At 40.4% G+C, this 18,078-nt stretch overlaps 1 protein-coding gene across 3 annotated transcripts in view; it reads left to right on the forward strand.

The window, feature by feature from the left end:
• The window catches only part of ddc (dopa decarboxylase), a 111,402-nt gene that overhangs the window by 26,054 nt on the left and 67,270 nt on the right, over nt 1–18,078 (forward strand). For all 3 annotated transcript variants that reach the window (XM_043690111.2, XM_043690110.2, XM_043690113.2), the window contains exons 5-6: nt 1,871–2,005; nt 17,396–17,539. In XM_043690111.2, the coding sequence (XP_043546046.2) occupies nt 1,871–2,005; nt 17,396–17,539 (279 nt within the window). The remainder of the gene's footprint in view (nt 1–1,870; nt 2,006–17,395; nt 17,540–18,078) is intronic.

Genomic DNA, 18,078 nt, shown 5'->3' on the forward strand with positions numbered 1-18,078 from the left:
GTGAAACTAAAACTAGGGGGCAGAGCCTCAAAATACCAGAAAGCAGATTTAGGATTGAGCTGAGGAGAAAATTCTTCACCCAAAGAGTTGTGAATCTGTGGAATTCTGTCATTGTAGCAGTTGAGGCTACCTCGTTGAATGTTTTTAAGGGAAAGATTGATAGATTTTTGAACAGTAAAGGAATTAAGAGTTCTGGTGAGTGGGTGTGTAAGTGGAGCTGAGTCCACGAAAAGATCAACCATGCTCTTATTGAATGGCAGAGCAGCCTCGGTGGGCCAGATGGCCTACTCCTATTTCTTATGTTCTTATTGGACACAATCCTGCATGTATGTGCTAAGTCAAATATAAATAATGTAAGTTTGTTTAATAATTTATATGTTTTGCACAAAGTGAAAATTCATTTTCCATTTCTTTAATCTGTAATGACATATTAGGTAATTCAAATATAAGTTAGTTTAAACATGGAGTGATCAGTTTGGAATCCTTGAAGTCAGGGAGATGTCCTTCAGTATGTATCTTGCCATTTCCTGTAGACTTAGGCAAGTTTAAACAATTTCAGAAACCACTAATCATTTCCACAACATCAGTAACAGCCAATAGAAAACAATCAGCCACTTCGGACGGCATGGTGGCTCAATGATTAACACTGCTGCCCCACAGCTCCAGGGACCTGAGTTCAATTCCAGCCTGAAGCAACTGTCTGTGTGGAGTTTATACATTCTCCCTTTGTCTGCATGAGTCTCCTCTGGGTGCTCCGGTTCCACCCACAGTCTAAGGATGTGCAGGTCATGCAGCTTAGTCATGCAAAATTGCCCACAATGTCCAGGGATGTGTAGGTTAGTTGGATTAGCCATAGGAAATGCATGGTGACAGGGATAGGATGGGGTATGGTCTGGGTGGGATGCTCTTTGGACGGTTGGTGTGGACTCGATGGGCTTGCATAACATTCCTTTCACCTGTATGTAATTGACAGTCTGTTTAAATAATACTGGATTGGAATAGGTTTGAAAAAAAACAGGATTATAGACCTTCTTGCTGCCTAGTATCATAGAGTCATAGAGATATACAGCATGGAAACAAACTCTTCGGTCCAACCCGTCCATGCCAACCAGATATCCCAACCCAATCTAGTCCCACCTGCCAGCAACTGGCCCATATCCCTCCAAACCCTTCCTATTCATATACCCATCCAAATGTTATAATTGTACCGGCCTCCATCATTTCCTCTGACAGCTCATTCGATACACGTACCACCCTCTGTGTGAAAAAGTTGCCCCTTAGGTCTCTTTTATATCTTTCCCCTCTCACCCTAAACCTATGCCCTCTAGTTCTGGACTCCCCGACCCCATCCATGCCCCTCATAATTTTGTAAACCTCTATAAGGTCACCCCTCAGCCTCCAACGCTCCAGAGAAAACAGCCCCAGCCTGTTCAGCCTTTCCCTGTAGCTCAAATCTACCAACCCTGGCAACATCCTTGTAAATCTTTTCTAAACCCTTTCAAGTTTCACACTTTTATGAAAGTAAGAAAGAGTGTTAACAGGAGCATTGAGTTCCAAGAGGGCAGTGCTAGCATCAAATCATGTGATAAATTGATGCACATTACAATCTTCTAGCTCTGTATAATTCATATGGAAGTTCCATGCATATCCATGAACGGCATTAACAAATTGATGTCTAATACAGCTTATACCAGAAGCATGCACATTGTCTTTGATTTGTGGGATGAATCTATAGTTGGCAAAGTATATAAGTAATGTCATTTGGTGCTGAAATGGTATTTCTTGCATGGCTACCATGATCTTAGGAGCTAAACTATGAAATGTCCAACTGTTTAACTGCTACTAATTCATGATCCTTTTTTTTATTTAGGGCACAGCCAGTGAAAGTACACTTGTGGCGCTTCTTGCTGCAAGAAAGAAGATGATTACACAAATGCAAGAAAAGTATCCTGATCTTGAAGAAGTCACGATCATTTCAAAGCTTGTGGCTTACACATCAGAGCAGGTGAATGTTGCTACTATTGCTCTGTTCTTTTCTTTGACCTGACCTTATTAAATATTGAAAGTCACTATTAAGAGTGTCTTTGACAAGGTGCCACACAGGATGCTTCTGAATAAGATAAGAGTCTGTGGTGTTATGTGCAAGGGACTGGCATGGATAGAGGACTGGCAGAGGCACAGAGTAGGCATTAAGGGGTCTTTTACAGGATGGCAGCCAGTGATGAATAGAATTCCACAAAGGTCCACATTGGGATCACAACTACTCACGTTATACATTAATGATCTGGATGAAAGAACTGAGAGTATTTTTAGCAAACTTTGCAGATAGAACATAGAACAATACAGCACAGAACAGGCCCTTCGGCCCACGATGTTGTGCCGAACATTTGTCCTAGATGAAATAAAGATATGTGAAAGGAAAGGAAGGGTTGAGGAACTGGGGAGGCTGCAGAAGGGCTTGGACAAGTTAGAGTGAACAAAGAAGTGACAGAATACAGTGTGGAAGTGTGAGATTATATATTTTGGTAATAACAGTAGAGGCATACTCTATTTACTTAATGGGGAAAGGCTTTGGGAATCTGAAGCACAAATGGATTTGGGGATCCTGTTTCAGGATTCTCTTAAGGTCAACATACAGGTTCAGGTGGCAACCCAGAAGGAAAATGCTAGAAAGTGGCTAGAATACAAGAGCAAGGATGTACTGCTGAGGATGCATAAGGCTCTGGTCAGACTGCATTTGGAATATTGTGGGCAGCTTTGGACCCCATATCTAAGGAGTTCTGAGCAAGGATTAACAGATCTGAAGTACAGCTCTGATTTTTCTTTACAGATGCTGCTAGACCTACTGAGTTTTTCCAGCATTTTCTGTATTTTTTTCTAAGAAAGGTTGTGTTTGCCTTGGAAGGGGTCCAGAGGAGGTACACAAGAATAATCCTGCGAATGAAGCATTTAATATCCAAGAAGCGATTGAGAACTCTGGATCTGTACTTGGTAGAATTTAGTAGGTTGAGGTGGGTGCTCATTGAAACTTACATAATACTGAGAGGCCTGGATAGAGTGCACACGGAGGAGATCTTTCTATTAATTGGAGAGACTAGACCAAGGTGACAGCCTCAGAATGAAGGGACAATCCTTCAGAACTGAGATGAGGCATTTCTTCACCCAAAGTGGGTGAATATATGGAACTCATTATTAAAGTAAGGTTTTGAAGGGCAAATCATTGGATGTACTTAAGACAGAACTAGATAGATTCTTGATTGATAAGGGGATCACACATTAAGGGGAGAGGCAGGGCAATGGGGTTGAGAAACATACCAGCCATGATTCAGTGTCAGCGTATACTCGATGTACCGAATAGTTTAATTCTGCTCCCAGATCTTACGGTCTTATTCGGTATGTCGAATGTTATAATAGCTGAGAGCAGTTGATTGTGAATGTGACCAAAGTCATTAATATTGCAAAATAATATTAAAATCTCATTGCTTTCATCAGTTGTTTTCTTCCTAATGTTCAGGGAAAAATAATGTGCTATAGATCAAGTTGAGAGACAAACCATCAAATGTGGCAAAGATTAGTGGTAAGCCAAAGGATTGGGAAAGATTTAGAAACCAACAAAGGACGACCAAAAATGGAGACAACCAAAAAAAAGGGAGTATAAACTTTGACGGTAAAGCTGCAAGCAAGATCAAGATGGACAGCAAGAGCTTCTTAAGTATATGAAAAGGACAAGAAAGGCCAGAGTTAACCTTGGCCCTTCAGGAATGAGTTTGGGAAATAACAGTGGGGAACCAAGAAATGGTAGAGGAGTTGACAAAATATTTTGCATTAATCTTCACAATAGATGACATAAATATCATTCCAAAAATAGTAAATAATCAAGGGGCAAAAAGAGAAGAGGAAATAAATATAATAACTTACACGAGAGAAAAATTGCTAAAGAAACAAATGGCGGTAAAGTCTGATACATCCCTTATACCTGATGGGATGCATCCTAGAATAATAAAGCTACAGAGCTAATGGATGCACTGATAGTAATATTCTAGCAATCCTTGGATGCTGAAAATATCCCAGAAGGTTGGATAACTGCCAGTGTCATACCTCTCTTTATAAGGGGAAGGAGATAGCAAAGAAACAGTTAGCATTGAGCCAGTTAGCTTAATATCTGTTATTAAGAAAATATTAGATTCTATTATGAAGAATGTATTAGCAGAGCATTTCAAAATACATAATATGATCAAGCTAAGTTAGCATGACTTCATGAAAGGGAAATCATGCGACAAATTTATTAGATTTCTTTGAAGAGGTAACGAGCAGGATAGATAAAGAGGAAGCAGTGGATATGATATATATGGATTTTCAGACGGCACATCTTAAGGTACCACATGATAATTTACCTAATAGGGAATATAATGTGGGAAAGTGTGAAGTTATGTAGTTTGTCAGGAAGAATGGGGGCGCAGATATTATTTAAATAGAGAAAATCTGTAAAAAGCTTAACGCTGAGGGATTTGTGAGTCATTGAGCATAAATTTCAAAAAGCTGGCATGCATGTTCAGCAGGTGACAGGGAAGGCAAATGAGATGTTAGCACTTATTTCAAAAGAAATGGAATATAAAATAGGGAAGCCTTGCTAAAACTATACATAGCTATAATACTGAGTGCAGTTTTAATCCCCTTATCTAAGGAATGATCAAAGGAGGCTATCTGGAGAAGGTTCATGAGGTTGATCCACTTTATGAAGGGACTGTTATGAAGAGAGGTTAAGTAGGTTGGCCTGTACTCATTGGAATTTAGAATAATGAGAGATGACCTTATTAAACCATAAAAGATTCTGAGGGGACTTGATAAGGTAGATGCAGAAAAGTTTTTTTTGGCTCCTTTGTGGGAGGACCATACTGCATAATTGCAAAATAAGGGTCAACGCTTTGAAACAGAGATGACAAAGAATTTCTTCTCTTTCAGTGTCATGAATTTATGGAATTCTTTAGAGGTTGGATCAATAAGTATTTTCAAAGCTGAGATAGATTGATTTTTAATCAGTAAAAGAGTCACGAGTTATGGGGAAAAGGCAGGAGAGTGGATTTGAGGATTATCAGATCAGCCGTGTGATGGCAGAGCAGACCCAGTGGACTGATTGGCCTGCTTCTGCTTCTGTGTCTTATGGTTTCATTGTTCGACATTTAACAGGTTTGTGTTTTGAAGGATTGACAACCTAGAACATTAGCAAGACAAGCAAATGAAAGATGATATAAAACGATTTCATACAGCAAGTTGTTCAGGTCTCAAATAAGAAAATAAATAAAAATAAGAACATAAAAGTAGGATCAATACCACTTGGCCCCTCAAAACTACCGAATCATTCAGCAGAGCATGGCTAATGTGCCTTAGGCTTCAACCACTGTTTTGGGTCAGCTCAAGGCAATCAACTCCTTGATATTTCCAAATTACATCTCCCTGCATTTTAAATACTTTCAATGATCCAACATCCACAGTTCTCTCTGATAGAGAATTCAAGACATTTGCTACCCTCTGGGAGAAGAAATTCCTTTGTATCTCAATTTAAAATGGCTGTCATAGTCAACATGGTTTTGTGAATGGGAAATCGTGTCTCACAAACTAGATTGAGTTTTTTGAAGAAGTAACAAAGAGAATTGAGGGCAGAGCAGTAGATGTGATCATTCTAGACTTCAGTAAGATGTTTGACAAGGTTCCCCATAGGAGACTGATTAGCGAGGTTAGATCTCATGGAATACAGGGAGAACTAGCCATGTGGATACAGAACTGGCACAAAGGTAGAAGACAGAGGGTGGTGGTGGAGGGTTGTTTTTCAGATTGGAGGCCTGTGACCTTTGGAGTGCCACAAGGATTGTTGCTGGGTCCACTACCTTCCATCATTTATATAAATGATTTGGATGTGAGCAAAAGAGGTATGGTTAGTAAGTTCGCAGATGACACCAAAATTGGAGGTGCAGTGGACAGCAAAGAAGGTTACCTCAGATTACAAAGGGATCTTGATCAAATGGGCCAATGGGTTGAGAAGTGGCAAATAGAGTTTAATTTCGAAACATGTGAGGTGTTGCATTTTGTGAAACCAAATCTTAGCAGGATTTATAAACTTAATGGTAAGGTCCTAGGGAGTGTTGCTGAACAAAGAGGCCTTGGAGTACAGGTTCATAGCTCCTTGAAAGTGGAGTCACAGGTAGACAGGATAGTGAAGAAGTCATTTGATATGCTTTCTTTTATTGGTCAGAGTATTGAGTACAGGAGTTGGGAGGTCATGTTGCGGCTGTACAGGACATTGGTTAGGCCACTGTTGGAACATTGCGTGCAGTTCTGGTCTCCTTCCTATCGGAAAGATGTTGTGAAACTTGAAAGGGTTCAGAAAAGATTTACAAGGATGTTGACAGGGTTGGAGGATTTGAGCTATGGGGAAAGGCTGAATTGGCGGGGCCTGTTTTCCCTGGAGCGTCGGAGGCAGAGGGGTGACATTATAGAGGTTTACAAAATTATGAGGGGCGTGGATAGGATAAATAGACAAAGTCTTTTCCCTGGGGTGGGGGAGTCCAGAACTAGAGGACATAGGTGTAGGGTGAGAGGGGAAAGATATAAAAGAGACCTGAGGGGCAATCTTTTCACTCAGATGGTGGTACATGTATGGAATGAGCTGCCAGAGGAAGTGGTGGAGGCTGATACAATTGCAACATTTAAAAAGCATCTGGATGGGTGTATAACTAGGAAGGGTTTGGAAGGATATGGGCCAGGTGCTGGTGAGGATCAAAAATTTGAATTTAGGCTATTGTCAGAAGCAACAAGTATATGTAGATTTTTATTAACCACAAAATGGCTTTTCAATTTAAAATAACACAACAAAATGGCTGAAAGTAATGATTTGACTCTGTGAACTTGTACTGTTGCTTTGCTGAGTTAAGCTAAATAGAGGATAAGAGAATGCAATGTATTTTTCATAATATGAATTATAAGACAGTGATTTGGTATTTGAACTAACTTTGAACTAGCAAACATGAGGTGATTTTGTGCGTATAACAATCTATTTCCATTGAAATATCACTGGATTAGCCTGTTGTCAATCATGTCACCTTATTACAGTTGATTGGACTTTTCTTGTAAGTAAGATCCCTTTCCCAGGAAATATCATTGGATTAACCTGCTGTAAATCATGTCACCTTACTATATGTGATTGGTCTTTTCTTGTAATGAAAGCTGTACTATTTCTTAAATTACACATTATTTATATATTTTTTCGAATGTAATTGCGCCATTTCTCCATGGAAAACAGAAGCTTTCATCCTCTGAGTTGCTGGTCAAATGTGCGCCAGGCTGCCTTAATTTATTAAACTGGTAACCTTGCTTTAAACAGTCCTTACTCCTAGTGATTCTTTTGACTGATCCTGAGACTGAGAAGTCCTGCAAGAGGGTCTAGATCTTCACTGGCAGGTGGGACTAAATTGGGTTGGAGTTTCTGGTCAGCATGGACAAGTTGGACCGAAGGGTCTGTTTCCTTGCTGTACATCTCTATGACTCTGTATCCATTAGTTCAAGATCTTCTTACTCATAGTAACATCTTCTCAATATCTATCCTGTCAATCTCCCGCAGAATCTGCTACGTTTCATTCTTCTAAACTCTCAGAAATAAAGACCAAACAATCTTCATACGTTAACCCCTCTAACCAATGAATCAACTTAGCAAATGTCATTTGTACTGCCTCCAATGCCAGCACATTTCTTCTTAAATATGAGGACTAGAATCATACACAGTACTTGAGGTGTAGCCTCATCAATACACTGCACAGTTGTAACAAGGTTTTCCTACTTTTATACCCCAACTCCTTACCAACAAAGACCAAAATTCTTTTTGCCTTCTTAATTACTTACTGTACCTGTACACTTCTGTGTTTCATGTACAAGAACAACCAGATCCCTTTGCTGTACTATTTTTGTAATCTCTTTCATTTAAATACTATTTTGCTTCTTAATTTTTCCTACCAAAGTGCATAAATTCAACCACATTCCTGAATTAAATTCCATCTGCCAAGTTTTGGTAGACAGGCAGGGGGCTGGAAGAACATAGAAAGCCAGGCAGCATCAGGAGGTGGAGAAGTCGATGTTTCGGGTGGAGGCAGTTTCAACTGAAGCATTCAGTTGAAGATATTGGATGATTATTCAAATAGGAACAATATGCATGAGTATGGAGGAGGCATTAAATCAATACGCTCAGATGGCAAGTGAGGACACGATGGTCCGAAACAATTGCGTAATTTTTTTACGTTATCCTAATTTAGAAAACTATTAGAATATAGAGGCCAAGCTGAATATTGTGCAACCCAAATATGCCTCCAATCCAACTGTGATCATCAGAAAATCTCAAAGAAATCTGTCTCTGTTAGGTTTCTACCTGGTTGCAATGCCACCTCAAGCTACAAACTGAAAGTGAGGTGAGGGTGTGTACACTTGGACCCAAATAGTTGAATCGTCCTTTCCACCCTGTTATGTTGACAGTAGTGGGAAGGCATTTCAGAAATGTTCATAAACTAACCCTGGGAACACCACTTGATAGGCTTTAAACTGGCTTATTCCCGAACTCAACTGAAAGATAATAAGAAAATAAGAAATATGAGCAGGAGCTATGAATTGTTATTGTTAGCCAGCCTTTGTTACTGTTGGCCAGCCTTTGTTACCTATCCCTCATTGCCCACCTTCTTGATCCACTGTAGCCTATGTAGTATAGTTGCACCCACAGTACTGTTGGGGAGGGAAATCAAGAATTCTGATCTAATGAGAGTTAAGGAATGGTGATATAGTTCCAGGCTAGAATGTAACCTTGCAGGTGGTGGTGTTCCCATGCATCTGCTACCTGCACCCCTGGTCACCCCCTCCCCGAACCCCTCCACTCACCCTCCTTCTGTCCTTCTGGGTGATATAAGTCATGAGTGTGACAGGCCTGAAGAGTGTCTATATGATTATTGCAGAATTCTTCCAGTAGTTGTAGATGTAGTTATTTGGATAGTAATAAATGATTCTCTTTGCATAAGGTAGTTTGTTAATTTATAATACATATTTAATGTATCTATTTTCTAATCGCTGATAGTGACCAGTCAATTAAACATGAAGTTTTGCAGATTGTGTTCAAGGAGTCATAGAGTCATAGAGATATATAGCACAGAAACAGACCTTTTGGTCCAACTTGACCATGCCGACCAGATATCTAATTAATCTAGTCCCATTTGCCCAGCATTTGGCCCAGAGCCCTCTAAACCCTTCCTAATCATGTACCCATTCAGATGCCTTTTAAATGTTGTAATTTTGCCAGCCTCCACCACTTCCTCTGGCAGCTCATTCCATACACGTACCAACCTCAATGTGGAAAGGTTGCCCCATAGATTCCTTTTAAACCTTTTCCCTCTTACCCTAAACCTATGCCCTCTTGTTCTGGACTCCCCCACCCCAGGGAAAAGACCTTGTCTATTTATCCTATCCACGCCCCTCATGATTTTATAAACCTCTATAATTTCACCCTTCAGCCTGCAACATTCAAGGGAAAACAACCCCAGCCTATTCAGCCTCTCCCTACAGTTCAAACCTTCCAACCCTGGCAACATCCTTGTAAATCTTTTCTGAACCCTTTCAAGTTTCACAATAACCTTCCTGTAGGAGGGAGACCAGAAAGGCACAAAATATTCCAAAAGTGGTCTAACCAATTTTCTGTACAGCTGCAACATGACCTCCCAGCTTCTGTACTCAATGCTCTGACCAATAAAGAAAGCATACCAAACATTGTCTTCACTAACCCATCTACCTGAGCCTCCACTTTCAAAGAACTATGAATCTACACTCCAAGGTCTCTTTGTTAAGCAACACTCCCCAGGGCCTAACCATTAAGTGTATAAGTCCTGCTCTGATTTGCCTTTCCAAAATGCAGCACCTCACATTTATGTAAATTAAACTTAACTTGCCACTCTTCAGCCCATTGTCCCATCTGATCAAGATCCCATTGTACTCTGAGATAACCTTCTTTGCTGTCCACTACACCTCCAATTTTGGTGTCACCTGCAAACTTATTAGCTATACCTCTTCTGTTCACATCCAAATCATTTATATAAATGATGAAAAACAGTGGACTCAGCACTGACCCAGCACACCACTGATCACAGGCCTCCAGTTTGAAGAGCAACTCTCTACCACTTCCTTCTACATTCGAGCCAGTTCTGTTTCCAAGTGGCTAATTCTCCCTGTATTCCATGTGGTCTAACCAGTCTCCCAGTGTCAGTGCTGCATTTCTGCTTTCCTGCCTGCTTGTTCCACACTCCACTTGTTTCACCCATCAGCAGAAATAGGATCTTGTGCAACTGGAATTTCCACAGCAAAGTCACACCCTTCTCTTTTAGAACATTCCTCAGGAATTATACAAAGTCCCAGCTCCTAATATCTGTTCATGTGACTCAATGAGACAGATTTGCCAAGGCGTGGCAATCTTGTGAAAATTGTCACACTGGCCCCTTTTTTTTAACCAGAGATGTGAGCTCTGAATTTCTGAGAGAAAGTTCTGCTCAGGCTTCCATCAGAAATGTGGAGGCATACTTCCATTCTGACAGTTGCATGGCAGAGCTGTTAGAAGAAAGCAAACTGTGGCCCCTTTTCAGCTGGAACTTAGTCTTTCCACACACTTTAACAGTTGCTGTCTGGGTCAGAATCCAAGAGGCTTAGGTTCATCAGGAGGGGTATGAGAGTGGGGCTGGGAGCAGAGGTTTTCAGATCAGGTATGACAGGGATTATTGTCAGGTTGGGTCCAATGCAGTCAGTTCAGGCCTAGCAGCAGAAGAAGAGGTTTAGGATGGGACTGATGGAGGAAATCAATCAAGTCTGAGGGGTTGCTTCTGGTGGGAAGTGGGGTTTGATCAGGTCAAGTGCAGCGAGGGAGGGCAGACTTGAGTCAGGTCTAGCAGAAGGGGGGGTCTCAGGTCCTGGGAGGGTGGGGAAAAGTCAGTTCAGGTTGGTAGTGTAAGGTAAGAATGGAGTTAGTTGAATAGTTGCTGAAGAGTTAGACTATATATTTCATATTTTACTTCATTTCATTGCACCCTCTGAATTCTTTGATTTAAATGGAGACTGTCAGAGGGTTTCAGGCATAGGAGCGATGACATAGTGGTATTATCCCTTGACTATTTTCCTGGAACCCGAGTTCAAATCCAGCTTTAGTAGATGACAGAATTAAGAATCTAATGATGACCATGGAATTGTGGTGGGCAAAGTCCAATGTAATTCACTGATATCCTTCAGGGAAAGAAATCTGACTTACATGTGACTCCAGTCCCATAGCAATGTGGTTGACTCTTAACTGACCAATAGGGATAAATAACAAATACTGGTCTATTCAGCAATGCCCACATCCCATGAATGAATATTTTAAAAATTTGTCATGCAGAAAACTAAATGACCCAGACAGTTCCTCTTCCCAGTTACGTTCCCCCCAGCCCAATCCCCACCTCCCTATTTAACTCTCACCCCCCCTTCCCCCTCCACGTTCCTGCTGAAGGACTTATGCCCGAAATGTTGTGTCTCCTGCTGTTCGGATGCTGCCTCACCTGCTGTGCTTTTCCAGCCCCACACTTTTCAACACCAGTTTAACAACTGTCTGATCTGTGTCATACTTTGTTCACAATGTTCCCGTGCAGCGTCTGTGTGTTTTACTATGTCAGAGTTGCTATATAAATAGAAACTGTTGCTTGTCATAGCCCTGTCTACTGACGAAAACATACATACAAACTTCAACCTCTATTTGCAATAAAGAACAATAATCTTAGTCATCTACTGAGGTTTTTAGTGCTCATTGTTTATCATTATTTAACCTCTCACTGTCTTTCTCTGCGATTTCCTTTCTTTTCATTCATGATTTTCTATATCTTTTCAGGTTTTTTTAATATATATTCATTATCCACTTCTCATCTGTTTATTGCTCTCATTTTTCTCCTAATTTATACACAGTATGTGTCTTAATGATATATGTTCATACTTCAGGACCATCAGCAGATTTAGAAGGGACTCATTATCTCATCCAAATATCTTTTAGTCATTTGACATCAACCCTTGGCTATTTTATACACTCACAATAGCCAGTGTTCATGACTTTTGAACAGGCAGATAGATATATTTACAGTACACGTCACAAAAGCAACAGATGGATATCTTGATTGATGCACCTGGTAGTTTTAAACAAACATAACAGTGATGCACATGTTTCCAGAATGCTAGTTTTAATAAAAGGATGTTTTACATTCCTGTGTCCAGTGCTGAAAAGTCAGGAAGATAGGAAGAAATATGAAGAATCATATTTGATTCAAAACATTAATCCAGTTTTTCCAAGACTTTCTGTTTTTATACCATGTAAATGATTTCATTTTGTGCACTGCTGGGTATCTCAGTATGGGAGCAGGCAGGGGAAATGATGTGATCTGCCTCTAAAGTTCACTGAGGATCTGGGATTTCAGGGAGGCCAACTCCAGAAGTTCCATTCTACCCAGGATTTTGTCATTGGACTATCCCCTGATTGCCAGACTTCAGGAAGGGACTTAATATGTTTCCTACGTGTTAACAAATTGTAACAGTTCAACAAATACTTACTTGGCTGTCAAGTGCTTTGGGCTGTCCAATAGTCATGAAAGGATTTTTAAAATTAATGTCTTGTTTTTTCAAAAGAGGGCAGTATGGCATCCCTCGACTAAGATGTTGGAGACAATGAAGAGAAGATCACAGAGACCATTGTATCATTGACACTCTTGGAAACAACGGCTTGGTGTTTGGTAGTGAAGTCATTCTCCAGGGAGAGGTGGAATTAAATGTCAGAAATTTGGCATTCAGCCTTTGCCAGGTGGAGTTTAGTTCACCAGATAATGACCAAACACAACTGGGATTTCTTTGTCTCAGTGTTTATTGTACATTCATGGGAAGTGCGCAACTAGCAACAAAATATAACCTTCTTCCTTTAAAAACGCTACACATTTGCACAATTTTTTTTCTAGGCAACAGTGTTTGTTCTACTCTATTCCAAACAATTGCATTCATATTAATAGATTTTTTTTCCCAGGGTAGGGAGTCCAAACTAGAGGGTATTGGTTTAAGGTGAGAAGGGAAAGATTTAAAAGGGATCTGTGGGGCACCTTTTTCATACAGACAGTGATGCAAGTATAGAATAAGCTGTCGGAGGAGGTGGTAGAGGCTGGTACAATTACAATATTGGAAAGGCATCACAGTGGGTACATGAATAGGGAGGGTTTAGAGGGATATGAACCAATTCCTGGAAAATGACACTAGATTAGTTTAAGATATCTGATCGGCATGGACAAGTTATACTAAAGTGTCTGTTTTTGTGCTGTACAGCTCTATGACTCTACGTCACTACTAAGTTATACAATTAAATCATTATATGTTCATGTGTGTCTTTTGTCCAATCAAATCATTACATGTTCACATCTACTACTAAGTACATACTGTTGCCCGCTTTCACAGTTGCAGTTTTACCATTTGCAGAGCACTAGGAAAACCAACAGACACATGGGTAGCAAGGAGAGATTGTTTCCTTTGTGAAATGTTGCATAGAAAATAAATGGATTACCTGGCTTTATTAGATTTTATTAAAAGTTTAGATTTACTATGGCTGTATGTATGTATGCATATGTATGCATGGCTACAATTACAGAACAATATGAAATCTTTTCTGATGAAAGTATAAATTGACCAGTTCGTCTTCTGATGGGATTGAAGTACTTTGACCCAATAAATCCTTGGTATACTAATTGTATTATATTGAACTGTGGCATGTATAGAACTGACAAGAAATTGAAAGTGACAGCAGTTCAACAAGTGACACACAGAAAGTTATTTTTCTGTGGGAGGATTTGCCTGAAGATACAAATGACCTTTCAGTTTCTATTCATAAATATGTTCAACAACTGGAATAACAGCAATGCACTGCAGTGTCATTGCTGGCAAGATATGAGGATAAAAAAGCGGCTTACAGAACTCATGCTTACTTTCCAAATATATTCGTTTCCAGACATTTTGAATTCACGGTCACTTGAAATGTAAAATTTTGTGAAAATGAGGCAAATCCCTTACAAAGCACATGTTTCAACCTTTGAATTACAGTATACCCATAGTCAACATTGTGTCAAAATTTATAGGACAGCGTATTACGCAGGTGTATGTAGAAACAATGCTGTTCAGAACAAGGATGGGGAAAGGGATTGAATAGCTATTGTAGGCGTTTCAGATGTCAACATATGGTGAGTCTTGTCTGCATGAAAAGCAAGGGTGAAGTTGCAGCTAACACAAACAACCTGCATTGGAAGCCAACATCTTAGCAGAAACTTAACTAGCCAGTTTAATATATTGTGACCATATTTGGCTCTTTGGTCTTTGTCTCTAACTGAAGCTCTAATGCACTAACAGTGCATTACTGATACACCCTCCATCAAGCCAGGAGAACGACCCTGATACAATGAAGAGTGCAAGAAGACATGCCAGGAGCAGCACCAGGCTTAGCTGTCAACCCGGTGAAGCCCACAAACAGGATGACTTGCATGCCAAACAGTAAAAGCAGCAATGATAGACAGAGCTAAGAGATCCCATAACCAACAGATCAGATCTAAGCTCTGCAGTCCAGCCAAAATCAGTAATGAATGGTGGTGGACAATTAAACAACTCACTGATGGAGGAGGCTCCTCAAATATCTCCATTCTCAATCATGGAAGAACCCAGCACATCAGTGCAAAAGATAAGGCTGAAGCTTTTGCAGCAATCTTTAGCCAGAAGTGCCAAGTAATACAGATATTAGTCTTCAGACAACTCGATTCACTCCACGTGATATCCAGAAAGAGTGGAGACAATGGATTCTGCAAAGGCTACAGGGCCTGACTACATTCTGGCAATATTACTAATGATGTGCTCCAGAACCTGCCACTCACCTAGTCAAGCTGTTCCAGTACAGTTACAACACTGGCATCTACCCAGTAATGTGGAAAATTGTCCAAGTATGTCCTATACAGTACAACCTCGAATATCCGAACATTGAATATCTGAATTTCAGATTATCCAAATAAGATCTCAAGGTCCTGATGCTTAAATAAACTGTGTTATCTGAACATTCAATCATCCAAACATTTGATTATCTGAACAAAATACTTCCCGCCCATGTCGTTCAGATAATCGAGGTTGCCCTGTGCATAAAAAGCAGGACAAATCTAACCCAGCCAATTACCGTCCCATCAGTCTACTCTCGATCATCAGTAAAGTGATGGAAGTTGTCATCAACAGTGCTATCAAGCAGCACCTGCTCAGTAATAAACTGCTCAGTGATGCCCAGTTTGGGTTCCACCAGGGCCATTCAGTTTCTGACCTCATTACAGCCAACCATGGACAAAGGAGCTGAATTCTAGAGGTGAATTGAGAGCAACAGCTCTTGACATCAAGGCTCCATTGGATTGAGTGTGGTATCAAGGAGCCTTTGGAAAACTGGAATCAATGGGTATCATGGGGAAAACTCTCCAGTGGTTAGAGTCATACCTGGCCCATAGACATATGGTCATGGTTGTTGGAGGTCAGTCATCTCAGCTCCAGGACATCTCTGCAGAAGTTCGTCAGGGTAGTGTCCTAGGCTCAGCCATCTTCAGCTGCTTCATGAATGACCATCCCTTCATCGTATGGTCAGATGTTTGGATGTTCACTGATGATTGCACAATGTTCAGCACCATTCATGATTCTTCAGATACTTAAGCAGCCATGTTCAAAAGCAACAATATCTGGATAATATCCAGGCTTGGGCTAACATGTGGCAATTAACATTCATGTCACACAAATGCCAGGCTATGATTATCACTAATAAGAGACAATGTAATCACCCATCCCATGACATTCAATGATATTACCATCACTGAATATCCTACTATCACCATCCTGGGAGAACCTCAACTGGACTCACCACATAAACATAGTGGCTACAAGAACATGTCAGAGGCTAGGAATACTGCGACGGGTAACTCACTTCCTGACTCCCCAAAGCATGTCCACCATCTTCAAGGCACAAGGCAGGAGTGTGATGGAATATTCCCCACTTGCCTGGATGAGTACAACTCCAACAACACTCAAGAAGCTCGACAACATCCTTGAAAAAGCAGCCTGCTTGATTGGCACTAAATCCTCAAGTATCCCCTCGCTCCTCCACCGAGGTCTGTAGCAGCTGTATGTAATATCTACAAGATACCCTGCAGAAATTCAGCAAAGATCCTCAGACATCACCTTTTAAACCCTCGACCACTTCCATCTAGAAGGACAAGGGCAGCACCTGTATGGGTACACCACCGCCTTTAAGTTCCTCTCCAAGCCACTCACCATCCTGACTTGGAAATGTGTCAGCGTTCCTTCACATCACTGGGTCAAAATCCTGGAATTCCCTGCCTAATGGCATTATGGATCAATCCACAGTAGGTGGACTGCAGTGGTTCAAGTTGGCATCTCACCACCACCTTCTCTTGGGCCATTAGGGACAGGCAAAAAACGCTGGCCAACCAGCATTGTCCACATCCCACAAAATGAATTTTTAAAAAAACAGGTGTTACTTGGCAAAGCAAGGATGCAGTGATCATATAGGTAGGTACTAAGTGAGTGAGCACTAGGAAAAGAAGCAAGCTGCTTGGAGATATACTAGTTATAAGTGTATCTGGTGATCCAGATCTCGACTTCTTGAATGTCCTGCATATGGATCCTGCATATGGATCAGATTGGCATGAGGATCATGTAGTATTTGTAATTATCGGGTACCCGTGGCTGAGGGGTGAATGTAGCTGGTGCACATGAATCATTCCGAGACTCTATTGTTTTCCAAACAATGTGAAGTCTCTCCACAGCCAGTAGTGAGCTGAAATTGCCTGGTATCTGCTCTGGCTTCCATGTTGATGTTCTCATGGTCAGATTTGCTCACAGTGGATGGTCAGATAGGAACTGAAATTTAATGAGATGAGATGTGCAGTTCATAAGGTTGTTAATAAGCAATAATCCCTCAACTCACCTTTGCTTGGTGAGAACATCACTTCAGTGTCCAGATAGATAAAAGATGCAGTGAGTTGTAGGTAGGTCTCACTGGACATCTCAGGATTGTGCCACATTTTTCACCATAGCCCGCATCATTTAAGTCCCTTTGCCAAGAGTTAAAATTGTGGCCATAAAATTCTGAGTAAGTGCTGTCAATAAGAAATAAACTTTAAAAAGAAATAACAAAAATATATATTTTAATGGTGTTTGACTGATTCATAATGGTGGCTTAACTGTGCAATTAATGTAAATTTGACAATTATGCCTAACGTGGAAATCTTTATTTCTGTGCCAGTCCCACAGTTCTGTTGAACGAGCAGGGTTGATTGCTAGTGTCAAAATGAGAAAATTACCTACCGATGAGAAATTCGTTCTCCGTGGGGAGGCACTAAAACAAGCTTTGGAAGAAGATAAAGCCTTAGGTTTCGTCCCTTTCTTTGTAAGTAAACATTTTCTTTATCTTCTGTCTGAATTAAGTTATAGTATTTGCAAAAGATTTTTTATAAGGTAAGGCAGGGCTGTGGAGTGTAATTTAGTGCTTTGTGGAATGTGCACAAAGTTTACTGAACCAGATTCATGGCATTCCTGTTTTCCTGGTAAATGGTTGTGCCCATTAAATTAACCTTAAATAATGAAATCCTGACAAATTGAGCCACTGGCCATGATCTTATTAATTTGTTGAGTATGTTAGGTGCATTAATAACGGTAGTTTATTGCAAATGCAACATTTTAGGACAGGATTGTACACACCCGTTATGCTCTACAAACTGACAAAATTAGCATTTTGGGTGCAACAGTTCAATAGAACCTGAATTCTTCCAAACTTCCAAAAATGGACAGAATATATGTTGTTGAGAAAGATGCAATTTTGTTTGAGGTTTGAATAAACGCAACTGCATCACATGTGATGACATTGAACAACACAATTCCTTGTTTCTTTAACACAGTCATATAATTATTTCTGTATTATCATGTTCA

Source organism: Chiloscyllium plagiosum, unplaced genomic scaffold (genome assembly GCF_037043375.1).
Source record: "Chiloscyllium plagiosum isolate Xiang-an unplaced genomic scaffold, Cpla_swu_hap1 HiC_scaffold_5, whole genome shotgun sequence".
NCBI lineage: Eukaryota > Metazoa > Chordata > Chondrichthyes > Orectolobiformes > Hemiscylliidae > Chiloscyllium > Chiloscyllium plagiosum.